At 42.6% G+C, this 13,952-nt stretch overlaps 2 protein-coding genes across 6 annotated transcripts in view; one reads left to right on the plus strand and one right to left on the minus strand.

Moving 5' to 3' along the window:
• Positions 1-5,267, minus strand: part of Milt (trafficking kinesin-binding protein milt) — a 44,659-nt gene extending 39,392 nt beyond the window's left edge. The window contains exons 1-2 of the mRNA XM_071710866.1: positions 4,633-5,267; positions 2,143-2,350 (exon numbers count right to left, since the gene is read on the minus strand). Of these exons, the coding sequence (XP_071566967.1) occupies positions 2,143-2,350; positions 4,633-4,857 (433 nt within the window). The 5' untranslated portion in view covers positions 4,858-5,267. The remainder of the gene's footprint in view (positions 1-2,142; positions 2,351-4,632) is intronic.
• Positions 5,268-6,315: 1,048 nt separating this feature from the next.
• The window catches only part of LOC139775114 (uncharacterized), a 29,433-nt gene continuing 21,796 nt past the window's right edge, over positions 6,316-13,952 (plus strand). For 2 of the 5 annotated variants that reach the window (XM_071710877.1, XM_071710878.1), the window contains exons 1-5: positions 11,360-11,699; positions 12,893-13,087; positions 13,163-13,426; positions 13,524-13,659; positions 13,825-13,896. In XM_071710877.1, the coding sequence (XP_071566978.1) occupies positions 11,511-11,699; positions 12,893-13,087; positions 13,163-13,426; positions 13,524-13,659; positions 13,825-13,896 (856 nt within the window). In that variant the 5' untranslated portion in view covers positions 11,360-11,510. The other 3 variants (XM_071710874.1, XM_071710876.1, XM_071710875.1) reach the window with 3 other exon arrangements.

Here is a 13,952-nt window from a genome sequence, read left to right on the forward strand (position 1 = left end):
TACGAAAAGCTTTGTTTTCGGACTTTGTCTTCTTATGAAAATCAATATTCTGGTAATAAATCTTTTCTTACGCACAAAATGAGTCCTCCAACTTTTCACACAATTTTACGAAGCACACAAGAGTCAACTTAAATTTTTTTTTATACAATAACGAAAGCGTAATTATCACAATGCAAATTAATGTTATCGAAATTATGAGAATAAACGATCCAATAAACTACCGAGCGCGATATGTCGTTAGTGAACGCTTCCATCTGCGAATTCTTTTCTATCCCGACAGCTGCGAAGGATTAAATTGTGTAACCCGTTCGCACGCACCTTATCGTACACATAGAATTATAACGAAATTGACGACACAGTCGCGCGTAGCTGTTATATGCGCTCCACTAAATTACGTCGAACGACGAGCGACGCCGGCGTTTTTATTCTGAGTGATTACGCGGAGACTCTTCGCGATCTATCATCAACGGCGAACCGTTCGCGAACTCGGGAAAGATGTTCTTTTGGAGTCGCAAGCCGCCGAAGAACTCCGTCGAACGTACGTACGCGATGGGGGAAAATAGCAGCGACCAGTATAGCTGGAGCCTGGCCAATTTCGATTTCCGCGATCGGGTCATTTATCGAACAAATCTAATTTGAAAAGCTAAATCTTTCATTTCGCCTTCGAGAGACAAGTTTCAGAAACATATATGCTTTATGACAATGGATTCATAGAGCTCTCATCTTAATCTTAGATTAAAAGTTAATCTTTAATTAATTTTTAAGTGACTTTGTATAATTGACATCGTTTTCTTGGATCCTTTAATATACCTATGTACAAATGTACGTTGCATTTAAAAATCAATAATTATAATTTTTTAACACTTTCAACAACTTAAATATTAAGATAAAAGCAACGATTTATTTAAAAATTTTTGTTTGTTTTGAGTCATGCAGTTCTTAAAATGTAAGAACAATATTTACGCTTTGTATATGTTTAAAATGAACGAGGGAGCCAGCGATCGATAAGTTTAAATCTTCATTGACGTAGTAGTCACTCTTGACAAGGTTGCTGGCAAACGGTTCGAAGTCAACCAACCCAAATAATACGCATGCATTACATAATAGACGGGAATAAACTGGCGTTTGCGTTAATGGAACGATTTATTTGCGACTTAATTGCGTGCATTTCATGAATTTGTCTTTGCCATTAAAACATCTTGAAAGTGCGCGAAGTAACGACGGATTGGCTTAGGCTCTAGAATATCACTAAACTAGCCTTTTGTAGGTCGCCTATTTCGAGATCTGAATAATTATGCTCTCGATATTTCGGACGCGAAATGATGGTACCTTAGAAAGTTGAATACGAGAATATTATCGAACGCGTCTCGGCACCGCAATCAATACGGAGCGTATGTCAAAGATAAAAGATACTCGCAGATGTCTGCAATGACGATAAAAATAATCACAATGACAACGATCATTTTTAGCATGATGATTATGATGATGACGACGCCGACGATGACGAGGATGATGATGATGATGATGATGATGATGGATGATGATGATTATGATTATGATGCTGACGACGAAAAAATGATGATGATGATGACTAGAACGATAACGATAATGATGATGACGTCCATGATGATGAGAATGGAGCGTGGCGTATTATCCGCCGGGCAGGAGTAATCATCATTTGGCTCGGACCAATGGGAAACACCATGAGGCTTGGAACAGGTAAGCCGTAGAACCACTTTATAAAACTCCTCGTGCTAGCACCGTCAAAGACAGTTTCTCCTCGTACGCTTACAAAGTAAGATGCAGTAAATCCGTCTGAACCTTGAACTCGCGAGATTCTACGCGCCGTTCTTCGGAAATTCGGTTTACTCGCCCGAGAAATTCTCGTCGGGAACGACAACAGTTCTCGTTGCGTTTAATACGTCAGTTGAAATTATGATCACATTTAAACGTGCGTTTTAGCCGTATTTAGAAAAACAGTCTACAAGTGGCGATTTTGATCGCGTTGTCGTAATTATTGCGAAACTAGTAAAGCTCACAGATACCCAGTGAAAGAATCAATATCTTGAGCGCCGTTCCGTGGCGTCGCCGAAGCGACAGCTGGTACGTATGTTAAAATGATAAAAATTTCTTTCATCTTACCCGTGATGGTCTCAGCGTCGCGGGTACTAACGGGAGTGACTAGCTTGCTCTTCGACGACCTTAACGCCTGGAGAGTCGCCCTTGCCGTGGGTGAGACCTTTAGGGAGGCGGCGGATGGTCGGATGGGGCCTTCGGGCCGCTTCGGACCCACATCTTCCACGGTGGCCAGCTTGGACGCTGTGGCGACGAACGATATCGCCTCGCTTTCCTGAAATGCGACTTTATATTTAGCGTTTTCGCGACCGGGTTAGATTTAGAGCTATTTAGGTTGACGCACGAGACTCAAGAAATTGCTTTTGCACTTATTTCCTATTTTTAAATACTTTTAAAGACTGCAACATATCTTCGCGTACAAATATTATAGCTGTTTAGAAAAGATCTTGCACGCTCTTTAACGCAGATTCTTTTAACTTCAGTCAAATTATGCGCATTGTAGATCCGTGAGTTCGGAGAACACAAAGCGCGTTCCTTTACGCGCGTGTCATCGCCAGAACAAACATGAGGTGTTTTTGAAGGGGAGGTTTCACGTTTCCCAAGCCCTTTAAATACGCATCGAGGGGGGACCGGCATTTAAGCCGTTGCGCTTATTTAGATCGGTAGCGCTCCGGCGGACACGTTCATTTTGCTCGTCTTCCGGTTCTAAGTCTAGAGTTTATTTCAGGACACTGACTCGAGACAGCACAATCATTTCGACTGTTTTTTTGCAAAAGCTTGCCGTCTGCTGAATCATCGTTGTGCTTTCTCGCCTTCTCGCGGCGTACGTCGCTGATTTTATCAATACGAATGTCGCTAATTTTATCGATACTCTCATTTAAAATTGAATTAAATATGTAGCAGCAATCCTTGAGCGTATAATTTTACAATCTAAAACTACAGTCCTATTGACGAAAGATTACTAGAATTGATAATGAAATCGTGTTCAAGGAATCGATTGACTCTGCGTGCACAAGCGCACATAGCGAATCCTTACATATCACCAATTCTAGCAATTGCAGAAATGTCTCCTTTGTCACCGATATCGTATCAAGGCGAGCGATAAGGTAACAAGAACCGCACATTTACGTCACATTAATCGTCATCGCCACAGTTGTACTCGCTAACTAACAAAAGGGCTGTTGCGCTATTATCGTTAAGAGTCGGAACATCCGCAAGTTTTCGCGCTTTGGTCTCAATTTCCGTGGAGCACAACAATAATACCTATAGGAGGATAAACGGGCGTTACGTAAAATTTTCGGCTGATATTTATAAGCAAACCTCAGCGTCACAGTCGAAACGGTGCAGCTGCGTGACCGGAGGTGGTCCGAGACGCGTTTTACACATATCTCCTTCGACGCGCCAGTCAAGGCTCGTTAGCGTTTCGCCGTCAATTTCACTTTCCGATCTTCTCGGCGGTCTTTGGCTACGCAAGGCGGCGCGCAAGGTTACGAGAAACAATGCTATATTCTAATATGCCGGCTGTGCTATACGCGAGGGGAACACAATGCGAAAATGTCATAAGACAGTTAATCGATCTCCAGCAGTATCCCCGACCTGGCATTTTTGTGGCAAATTAGTACGGAGACAATTGAACGGGAGAACTGCTAATGCATACGATATGTAAAGGCAAGGCGTAAAAAGAAAAAGATAAAGCTGACCGAAAGCTTAAATACAAACGCGATAAAAATCCATTATCTTGCAACGGTGAATTTAGTGAGAATAGATAACGATCGCGTTTTAACTAATAAAAAAGCTCTCTCGTCGCACTTCGATGATGGAACTGAAAGAAAAAAAATTCGAGAGGCCTGAGAGGAAAACAGAATCAGTGTAAAGTCCGAAAAGTTAATTCAACGGCAAATTACTTGAACCACTCCAATATCTATTCTCGGGAGCAAACGTTAAAAACGTGAGGCTTATTTCATTAAGTAAGGCAAATGAAAAACATTGAAGAGCCGCCCTTTAACTTCACAAAGTGGTCACGAACATATCTCCGTTTATCTCAAGCCTGTACCGATCGATTGTATCAACGATTAATCGCGCAACGTTATTTCGTACGGGCGAGCTCAAGATAATTACTAAATTCAGCTGCGAATTTCGCAAATTCGAGGGAATTTTCCTGAGATAACTGCCAGCCTTCGCAGAGAGTGGGAGAAACCGATCCGCTCGTCGTTTATCATTTCGGCATACATATGGTACTAAACGAGAATTTCATATTCGTCATCATTGTGTGCAATCCAATAAGCGATTGCGACATCGAGCAAAACAATCGCGATTTTTCGTAGTTTATAGCCAAACGCGAAATATCCCGGAGACACTCGGAGAGAGACTAATTGGATTATATTTTACATCTTACAAGTTACAAGATTTGAGGATTTTGCAGTGTGACACAATCCGCGATTCGATACAGCGCGCAGCGGGACGATAACGTCAGCGCGATAATTACTAGCCGCACATCTTTTCGCTCACATTCCCTCGACTGTTCTTTCTGCATTCACGTCTTTTCTCGTAACTTACGAGGACAATCGGGAAAACGGGGGACAGCGGCGGCTCCTCCACGGGGCTCCGGGGAGCCATCATCGCCGTGCGCACGTGTCTCGCCAGGGATCCATCGTGGGAGTAATCCGACGCGGCGGCGGCGTCCCTCTCGCATCCGTTACCCTGCGTCTTGTCGCGGCTCTTGAAGACGCGCCGCGCCGAATTGCGGCGCGCCTCCGCGAACGCGATTCCTCGCAGCAGCATCGCGCGACGTCGATGTCCACGTCGAAAAAAGAAAGAAGAAGAAGAAACGAAGACGGCGCTTATCGCACTCGGCAAACAGAGTGGCGGTTTCCCTTGTCAACCCTCGGCGATAAAGAGGAACACTGGTCGATGCGCGCAAAGTCGCAAATTGTACCGCTGATGTAATTCAAACATGAAAATTCGCGCGATTCGCGAATCGAGAGGACGATTTCCGCGGGGAGATAAACCCGCGACTGTCAGATTTACAACTCGTACGAAGAAATGCGTGCACGAAGACGGTAAAGCGCAAAAGAAAATGCGCGCACAACGAATTCGATCCCTCACACGAATAACTCGATCAGTTCTGCAGGATCCGATATGCAAGAGCAATATGAGTTTTGCCCGTTATCTGCGGATACTGGCTGATAACACGCGGTACAATCTCGTTCGAAAATGCTGGGAAAGCGCTCCACATGTGCGAAGCGCATGCTTTGCACATGGAGCGAAAGCACAAAGGAACGAGAGAGAGAGAAAGCCTAAGATCGAAAAAAGAATCGTACATGCCAAACAATGAAATAAAGTGATACTAAAATTTCTTTTCTTTTTTACTTTGTAATATTACGCTCGCAGATTAAGAATAAGATCGCGAGTTTTGATTTTTTAGAAATGTCTAGGACGCGAATTTGCGGCTGATGCATTCCGATTCACTGTCAGTACTGAAAATCTATATTTTTCTATATTTTACGTCACGTATACTGAAGATTTTCAGTACTGACAGTCGCTGACAGTAAATATCGGGATGCAACCTATATGTCGATTGCGAGATCGTAAGATGAAGGATTGCTGCTGTCAGAGCCGTTAAGCATTGAAAAAAGCGAATGTGTAATAATTTTGTATCGGTTGGTACCAGTCTTATTAGTTTTTCTCATATTCATTATGTATCGATCTATACTATGTTAAGTTGCATGTTCATTTTTTTAACGGAACTCTACGCGTCTAATTACACAACGCAATAATTACATATTAAATGACTTTGTACGTATGCTCTCAATTATGCATACTGCACATGCATTGATACAATTTGCATATTGGTACCAACCTAGAATTCGAGCATCTTATTTCTTATTATCGAAAATTATGCGGATAGTGCGTTTCTAGAGTAACTTTTATTATTAAAACTATCTTTAGCCTCATTATTATGCCGCGAGCGAATCTTGTTTAATTTATGCTGCACGTGGAAGACGGTTTTTGCACGTAGTACATATATGTAGCACACTGTTCGAGAAACGTGATGTAACACGCTATAAACATAGCAATTGAGATAAAAAACATACTGGTGTTTGTTTTACACTTGTTCAAGTAACGTTTTCCCGTGTTCATAATCTCTTATTCAAAGAATCGTAGCAATTTTATATATTTGCATACGGTACACAAGAAATGGAGATAAATATAATTTTTGTATAGAATATAACGAAAGGATTTTAATTTAGACACACACGCTACTGATATAAATTTTACATATTCCATAAGTGTACATTTTTTAATACCATAATACACGCGAGATCTTTCATCCGTTGAAATGTTTTATATATCATCCAGAACGAATTGCGAGAACTGCGAGAGCTCCGGCTACGTCTCAGTCGCGAGACGAAGAGCGAGCCGGCTCAATTGCGAGTGAGTGATCCCCGAAGGAGGTGGACATCGCCTTAACAGAGCCGACATTCATTTGGATCGTATCGAAGTGTTTTCTGCACGGACTGTACGTTGCTAAGTCCGTCCGACTCCTACCAAGATTAAGGTAATGCTCGGCTGATATGATACAATAGTTATGTAGTCTTTTCAGTGCTCTATGGTGCTTCCGCTGGATGGCCGCGACATTCACGAAGCCTTAAAACAATATCTGGAGTCGCAGGGAAAGAAAGGTACGAGCCTATCATCCCTTGTCATGTGATTTGCACGTGCTTGACGTTAGTCGTTCGGATGAAGATTAGATTAAATATGTCATCTCCATCTCTGGGAAAACCAGGTGGAAACGAAGAAGACTTGCATCTCCGGGAATCAGAAATCTTATGGAGGATAATTTATAACTTTTGCGTCAACTTATACTTTTCTAAACAATTTTATATATAAATCCTACGCCAGAAGAGTCTTACGACATTAAACTTAGAAAAATTAATATGATTGAAAGATCTAAAGCACAATCAAAGGCATAGATATATCTTTTACAAGATACATAAATTGAAATCACAAAGTGCTTACCGTAGCGTAGGATGAAGTTTTTGGTTTCCACTATGGGAAACCACCACAATCACCAATGGAAGAAGTCGTGCAGGGACTGAAATGATAAAAGAGCATGGGATTAGGGTGATTGAAATTTTACAGTAAAGTTATTTCTATCGATATCAAGATGTGTTTCATTGTATTAAAGAAATCGCCGTAAGATTAACTAGATATGCAATTCTTCTTTATAGTGGTCACGCGTGTCATTCTTTGTCTGCTAATTGCACCGTTCACTATTTCACTATCACGTCATTCCATGTCCTACTTGACAAAGATCTGCACTTTGTTCGTGTAATTTCTAAGAAACAGCCATTGCAACAATGTGCCTGAAGAGCGAGAAGGACTTTTTGCAGTGATAGAATTATAGTTACATAAACCATGCCAAATAGAAATCATTCATCGTCATCGAACAATGTCTACAGTACAGAAATCCCGAAGAAAAAAAATAAAGCAAAGTGCAGAGAGGGAGGAGGGGCGGAGGGGGCTCGCGAAACGGAGCCTGCAATAAGCTCTCTCTCTCTCTCTCTCTTTTTAGGTTATAAGGATGTTATATCTCCCGGAGAGAGAGATACCCGGTGCAAAGTACAAGGTGCGCGCAGATTACAGCCATATACTTTAACTGTCCCGGGTACACCTGCCCGCCCCTCCCCCTCGCGTTTATCACAGGCGGGCGGCGCGATAAAGCCTGCGTAGCGCAGTAGCGATTCGGGCGACGGTCAAAGGATTAGATCAGCTGTTGGCGTCGCGAATCGGCGACGCGTGCATCGAACTGCGTACGGGGGGCGAGGGGGGCCTCCGTTATCCTCGCGGATGCGCGGATGACGAAGCGGGACGTTTTCGCGTGAACGAGCTCGGCGGTGGCCGTGCTCCTTTAATGTATCGATTGAACATTCTCGCGATAACCTCAGGCCAGGCGAGAGCTCGCGGATGAAATTAGGTTAAAGGACGGCGTCACGTCGCCAGGACGGACGGATTCGATCGCTTACCGTGCGTCGATGTCTGGCGCACATTCTTGCTCGAGGAAAAAACGCAGGGGAGATACCGAGGCGTCGACGCTACCCGCGTGATTCGCGTGAAACGTTCACGTCACTGACATTTCCCCGTGAGGCGTGAAGCACCGGGACCGCGGGCACCCGCACTCGCCGCTCGACGAGTTCACGCGTTCGCGTCGGACCACTCGGACCCAGCGAGAGTCACGAGACGAACGGGTTGAGGGACGCGCGCGAACGAACGAGCCCGAGCACCGAGAGCCGAGAGGCGCCAAGCCGTGGCCGCGTCACGGCAGACCGGAGTCGAAAGCACCACGTTAAATATAGGATGCAAAATCGTGCGGCCTACGACTCCTACGAGATCCGCGAGCGCCTCGCGGGATGCGCACACAACCGAGCGCCGTTTATCGCCTCCTGTGTCTGTCTCAAGTTAGGCGCTTTACAACGCGAACGCGTCGTACCTTGATACCCTATACATCGTGATCGTAGGTTTATACAGGGTGTCTGATAATAACCGTGTAACACTCGCCGTAGGTATAGATAGAGCGGGTCAAACTGGAATAGAAAAGTCCGGTATAATTTTGCGATATGCGCAAATGTTGTTCTCACAGAAAAGTTGCAAGTCGATTGGCTGTCGTATAGCTTTTAACCAATCAACTTGCAAACTTTTCTGTAGGAGCAGAATTTTCGTATACGTTTCTCTTGTGTGTGCGAATGAATTTAAGAATCGAGCCCTAGGATTTTTCTACTTACCCGGGTAGTGCACTTATTATTAGACACCCTGTATAGGCTTCGTTTCCGTTGGAGGCGTGTAGACAGCATTAGTAAGAGAAAACGATAGTGAATCAGATGCTTTTTCCTTATCCGATTGTTGAACAGGAGTAGGAGAAAAAAAGGAGAAGCAGTTGCCTTTAAATGGGCATTCTCTCTTTCTTTCTCACACTCTCTCACTAACTCAATCACTCATTCATTCAGTCACTCTTTTACTCTCATCCTCATTCACGCTATCACTCTCACCTTCATGTTTCCTCTGCATCGTCTTCACTGGTCTTCACTCAGTATATTGAGTGATGGAGAGAGAAAGAGAGAGAGAGAGAGAGAGAGAGAGAGAGAGAGAGAGAGAGAGAGAGAGAGAGAAAGCATCAACCACGCATATCTCTGTCCTTCAATGTGTATCGTCACTATCGTCAGCTGTCGTATATAAATGCACACTCTATCTGATAAAGTCTCTATGTAAGTCTCCGATGTGACTCAAAGTACGCTGTCTCTATGACTTTGTCTGATGTAACGGAAGTACGAGAGTGCGAAAAGTAAGATTAGAAAAATAAATAATAATATTACACAACATTATTAAGATCAACCGATGGAAAAATAGTCTTAAATTTTGCAATCACAAATTTCTAAATATAATATACATTTGATCTAGAAGTGCCTCATTTCAAAAGTGAAAACATAATGAACGCGCTTCATTTATTCTTCTTCGCGTTGAACATTAACTTTCACGGTAATCGCACTTGCGGTTCCCTTTCGACGAACTTAATTCACATCGAGCAGTCAACACACTTGAGTTAGACCGACCCTTATTATGTTTTGGAGCAAAATTTTCGTTAGAATCTTTTTTTTAGAATTCCTGTATTTATAAGTAATAGAGTATCTTGAGAATACTGATTAAATTACTTAAAATTGTTAAAGTTGGTCAACTCGGTTGTTTACAAAATTTTACATTGTACGACAACTCGAGGTTTCATACTTTATTTTGGATTTCGCAATCTTGTTCTACATCAAAAAGTGATACTTTATAGGATATTACACTTCATTTACTGTTCATATTTGAATAAACGCACATAGTCGTATATTTCGTATTAAACAGAAAAATAAATTTCGCATAATCAATGTGCTGATTATTTATGATTTGTATCATTTTTTAACGTAATTTTAATTATTCGATCAAATATCTAGCGTTTAATGATAATTTGTTTGGAAATTATTTTACTTTCTACTTGATACTTTCGCGAAATACTTTAAATGTTGGCTGATGCTCATTCTAAATTAATTTTTTTTTCATGATGTGTATATATACGTCATACACATTCTTGTTAGTGTAAGAGACAAACACCATTCTTCCTTTAAGCAATCGATGCGCTTTTCTTTCTCTCATCTCCCGATTATTGTGTCCCCAATTAAATATCTCGCCGATACATGCTGCTCACGTTGCATCAATCATATCCGATAAACGAGCTGTTGTTTCCGCAACATGGCGGCCATATTTCCCCGTCGTACGCATACCTACGAGCGGGTATTTGTAATTACGCAACACGCATGCACGTGTGTACTCGCAACGGGATCGAAGCAGCATTGTGTTGCACGTAGCTTATTATTTCCGAAAATTCGATACCCGTTTCGTCTCCGTCGTCAGTTTCGACAGCCGGCGCGAGAGCGCGCGCCGTCGACCGCGCATGCGCCGTACGGCCCGAACGTCTAGCTACGACGTCTAGGAACAATTCGTTCCCGAGTATGACGTAGCTTGCCGCTCGTGAATTTGAACTGGGCATTGACGTCCATGCGATTTTCCGTGTAAATTCAGCTTTCGACGCGTAATGAAAAAAAGTGCATCGCTTTCTGCAAAGTTCCATTCTTATGTATAAAAGTATAAATTTAGAAATAATTTTTTTTCTGTAAACAACTTCGAAATCTTTCTCACCGGGATCATGTCACTTGAATTTCATTCCACGTTTTTTCCAATCAAAGATATACGGCGCATTCAGAAATAATTAATCTTAAAAAATAGTTTGTCGCTCGCGTGAATTAGTCACTTAACGATTAGAGGATCTAAGAATCATTTTAGATGCAATATTTTATAGATAAATCACGTTTTATGTTCGGTAACACTTGTAATTTTTTGCACTCTTCGCGACATAAATGACGCAAGAATGTTACAGTATTGTTTAAATTGATAAGGAATATTTATTTGAATTTATTAAAATTTGTCAAATTTGATAAAATGAAGATTTTACGTCAAAATATATGTACGAGACAACGTTTCACAAAGTGCCTGAGCGGTGCGCGATTTGATTGCGAGAAGGCGAGAACGAATGACGCTCGCGAGTCTCGACGAAGGGGTCTCGTCGAGTCTCGAGTCGCGCCGTTCACTCGCGCTTTTCGCGAGGCGCGACCGCCGTTCGCCCCGCCTAGAGAATTTTTCTGCCCGTCGGCTGGCAACCTGGATATCGATTGTCATTATTTATATCGTACGTTTCCTCTTCAGTCATCGATTCACTTTTTACATTTTACATTTTTACAGTAATGAGAGAGTTAAGTTTTTCCCACGGGCGTATGGTATTCTAAGTTAGCCCCCACATGTGTGATCATAGGTGTTGTTGAAGGGGAGTCGAGTGTGTGAAGAGAATGACGGATAGCCAGCAGCAGTTTTGCTTGCGGTGGAATAACTTTCAGGCGAACATCACGAGCCAGTTCGAGGCGCTGCGAGATGACGAGGACTTCGTCGACGTTACCTTCGCGTGCGACGGCAGGCGACTCCAGGCGCACAAGGTCGTCCTTTCCGCGTGCAGCCCTTACTTCAAGGAGTTGTTCAAGGTTAGAAAACCATTTTCTTCCCGCTCCCCACCTTAGACGTATCCCCAGCCCCCGCCCCTCCTCCTCCCCTGCTCACCCCGTCATCCTTCCTCCCCCTTTCGTCCTCCGGCGGCGACCGTCCGCCGTCCGCCCTCCTCCCCCCCGCCTCTCCTCGTGCCCCTCGTTTCGCCCCTCCCTCGCTCACGCCCGGCGTCTCTTTGCCCCTCTCCCCACCTCCCGCTCACCGTCGTGCCCCTCCTCTGGGGCGCGCGCTCGTGTGTATGCGTTCCGCGCGCGCGTGTGCGTGGGTATGCGCACGTAACATGCATTTCCCTCGTCTCATCTTGCGATGAATAATTCCAAAATTACACAACACCTATTTACGCGACGGCCTCTCTCTTAACGCGTTTCTTCTTTTTCGTCGAGTCTCGGGCTCATTTCGAAGGCGAGGCGTACTCGTGCAGACAGTTACGTCACGACGAGCATCTACTTTTCGCCCTCCGCCCGCGCCCCCCTTTCCCCTCTTCCTCCTCCCCTCCCTCCCCCCCGATTGCCCTGGTCTTTCGCGACCGCGTCGAACAAAATTTATAATTGTTGCCCGGCAATTAACGCGCCGGCGAGGCAGGGGAGTCGATAAACGACCGATGGGCTCCGTTACATACGTTTGTTCAATAAACAGCATTCTCGGAGCTTTTAGAGCCGAAATTATGCAACCGTAATCTGCTCTCTTACCTCTTGTATTTTTTTTTCCAGAAAAGAAATATGATGAATGCAATTACCCAAATGACGTGACATTACAATATTAGACTGAAATTGTAAGGAAAGAGATAATAGAGATAGAGGACTTTAAAGATATTCGCTTCCTCCTGATATGATAATACATAGATAATAATTTAGAATTAAATATGGAAAATAAAATATGCAAAATTCAATTATTAGTACGATAATACTAGCGTCTCCCTGAGATTTCTTTTTATTTTATAGTTACTTATGAAAAATATTGTGGAGTATAGCTAATCTGATCAAGATGAACATTATGTAATAATATGTACCAGATATATATATCTATTGAAAAAAAATTATATAAACTCTATTCATAACTTGTTTTTCATTTTGGTAATTTTTTCACTTTTTAAAAATAAATACTTTATAATAACATACATATAAGACTATTGTAGCATATAATTAATAATTCCATGGGATTTATTTTGCAGACAAATCCTTGCAAGCATCCAATAATTTTTATGCGGGATGTTGAGTTTGAACATCTACAATCACTATTGGAATTTATGTACGCTGGAGAGGTAAATATCTCGCAGGCGGAGTTACCTACATTTCTACGTACTGCAGAATCTCTTCAAATTCGTGGCCTCACCGACTCCCAAAGTAATCAGCACAACAACGAAAAGGTGCGCTTGGCATAAGTTTGCGCATACTGGTGGCACTTGTGTTAGAATGCAATTACAATTTTTAATAATTTGTAGCATTTGAAGACAAATAACATCCACACATCAAATGGCCGTGGTCTGATCTCGCCAAGCTTTGACGATGAACTCGATGAACGCAGTAAAACGCCACCACCTTCGAGCCCTCCACCACTGAAAAGGCTGTGTAAAAGAAGTGATTCACCTCCAGTTTCTAGTCCAACACCCTCTGTGCCGCCTTGTGCTACCATTGCACCACGTTCGCGCCCACTTATCGAGCCTCAAGTTCAGCTCGATTGTTATAAAGATCTCGATATTGTTGAGGTATTTTATCCTGTACATTTGCATATTTTTGATACATCTTTCGTACATACACAGATTTTCGCAATATCTATTATTAACTTGTATTTTGTGCTTTTAGCCAAAAATAGAATTACCTGAATATGGCAGTGATGACGATTGCTCACCTAAACAGGAAGCTAATACATTGCCCAGTGGATTTCTCAGCTTGGATAGTGGTATGGAAGTGTTACCGTCTTATCCACCATCTTATCAAGGTAATTAGTTTACGAGATATTTTATTGAAAATTAAAAGGAGACATTTTGTTTTGTAAAATTGTCTGGATAACTGAATTTTCCAGATATATATTTTAATCTTTTTTTCATGGTTCTTTGTTGAAAATATCAAATCGCTAAAATTCATATTATTGTTTCTATTTTAGGAAACCAGAATGTAGAAGGAGGAATGCCAGGTCCATCACACGGGAGTACGGAATTAAATCAAGAACAGCAAGGTGAGTCAAAATTTATTATTTTTTGGTAGTGCGAGCACCATTACAAACAGCAACAA

Source organism: Temnothorax nylanderi, unplaced genomic scaffold, assembly GCF_030848795.1.
Source record: "Temnothorax nylanderi isolate EJ_2023f unplaced genomic scaffold, tnyl_v1.0 TNYL_tig0093_pilon, whole genome shotgun sequence".
Taxonomy (NCBI): domain Eukaryota; kingdom Metazoa; phylum Arthropoda; class Insecta; order Hymenoptera; family Formicidae; genus Temnothorax; species Temnothorax nylanderi.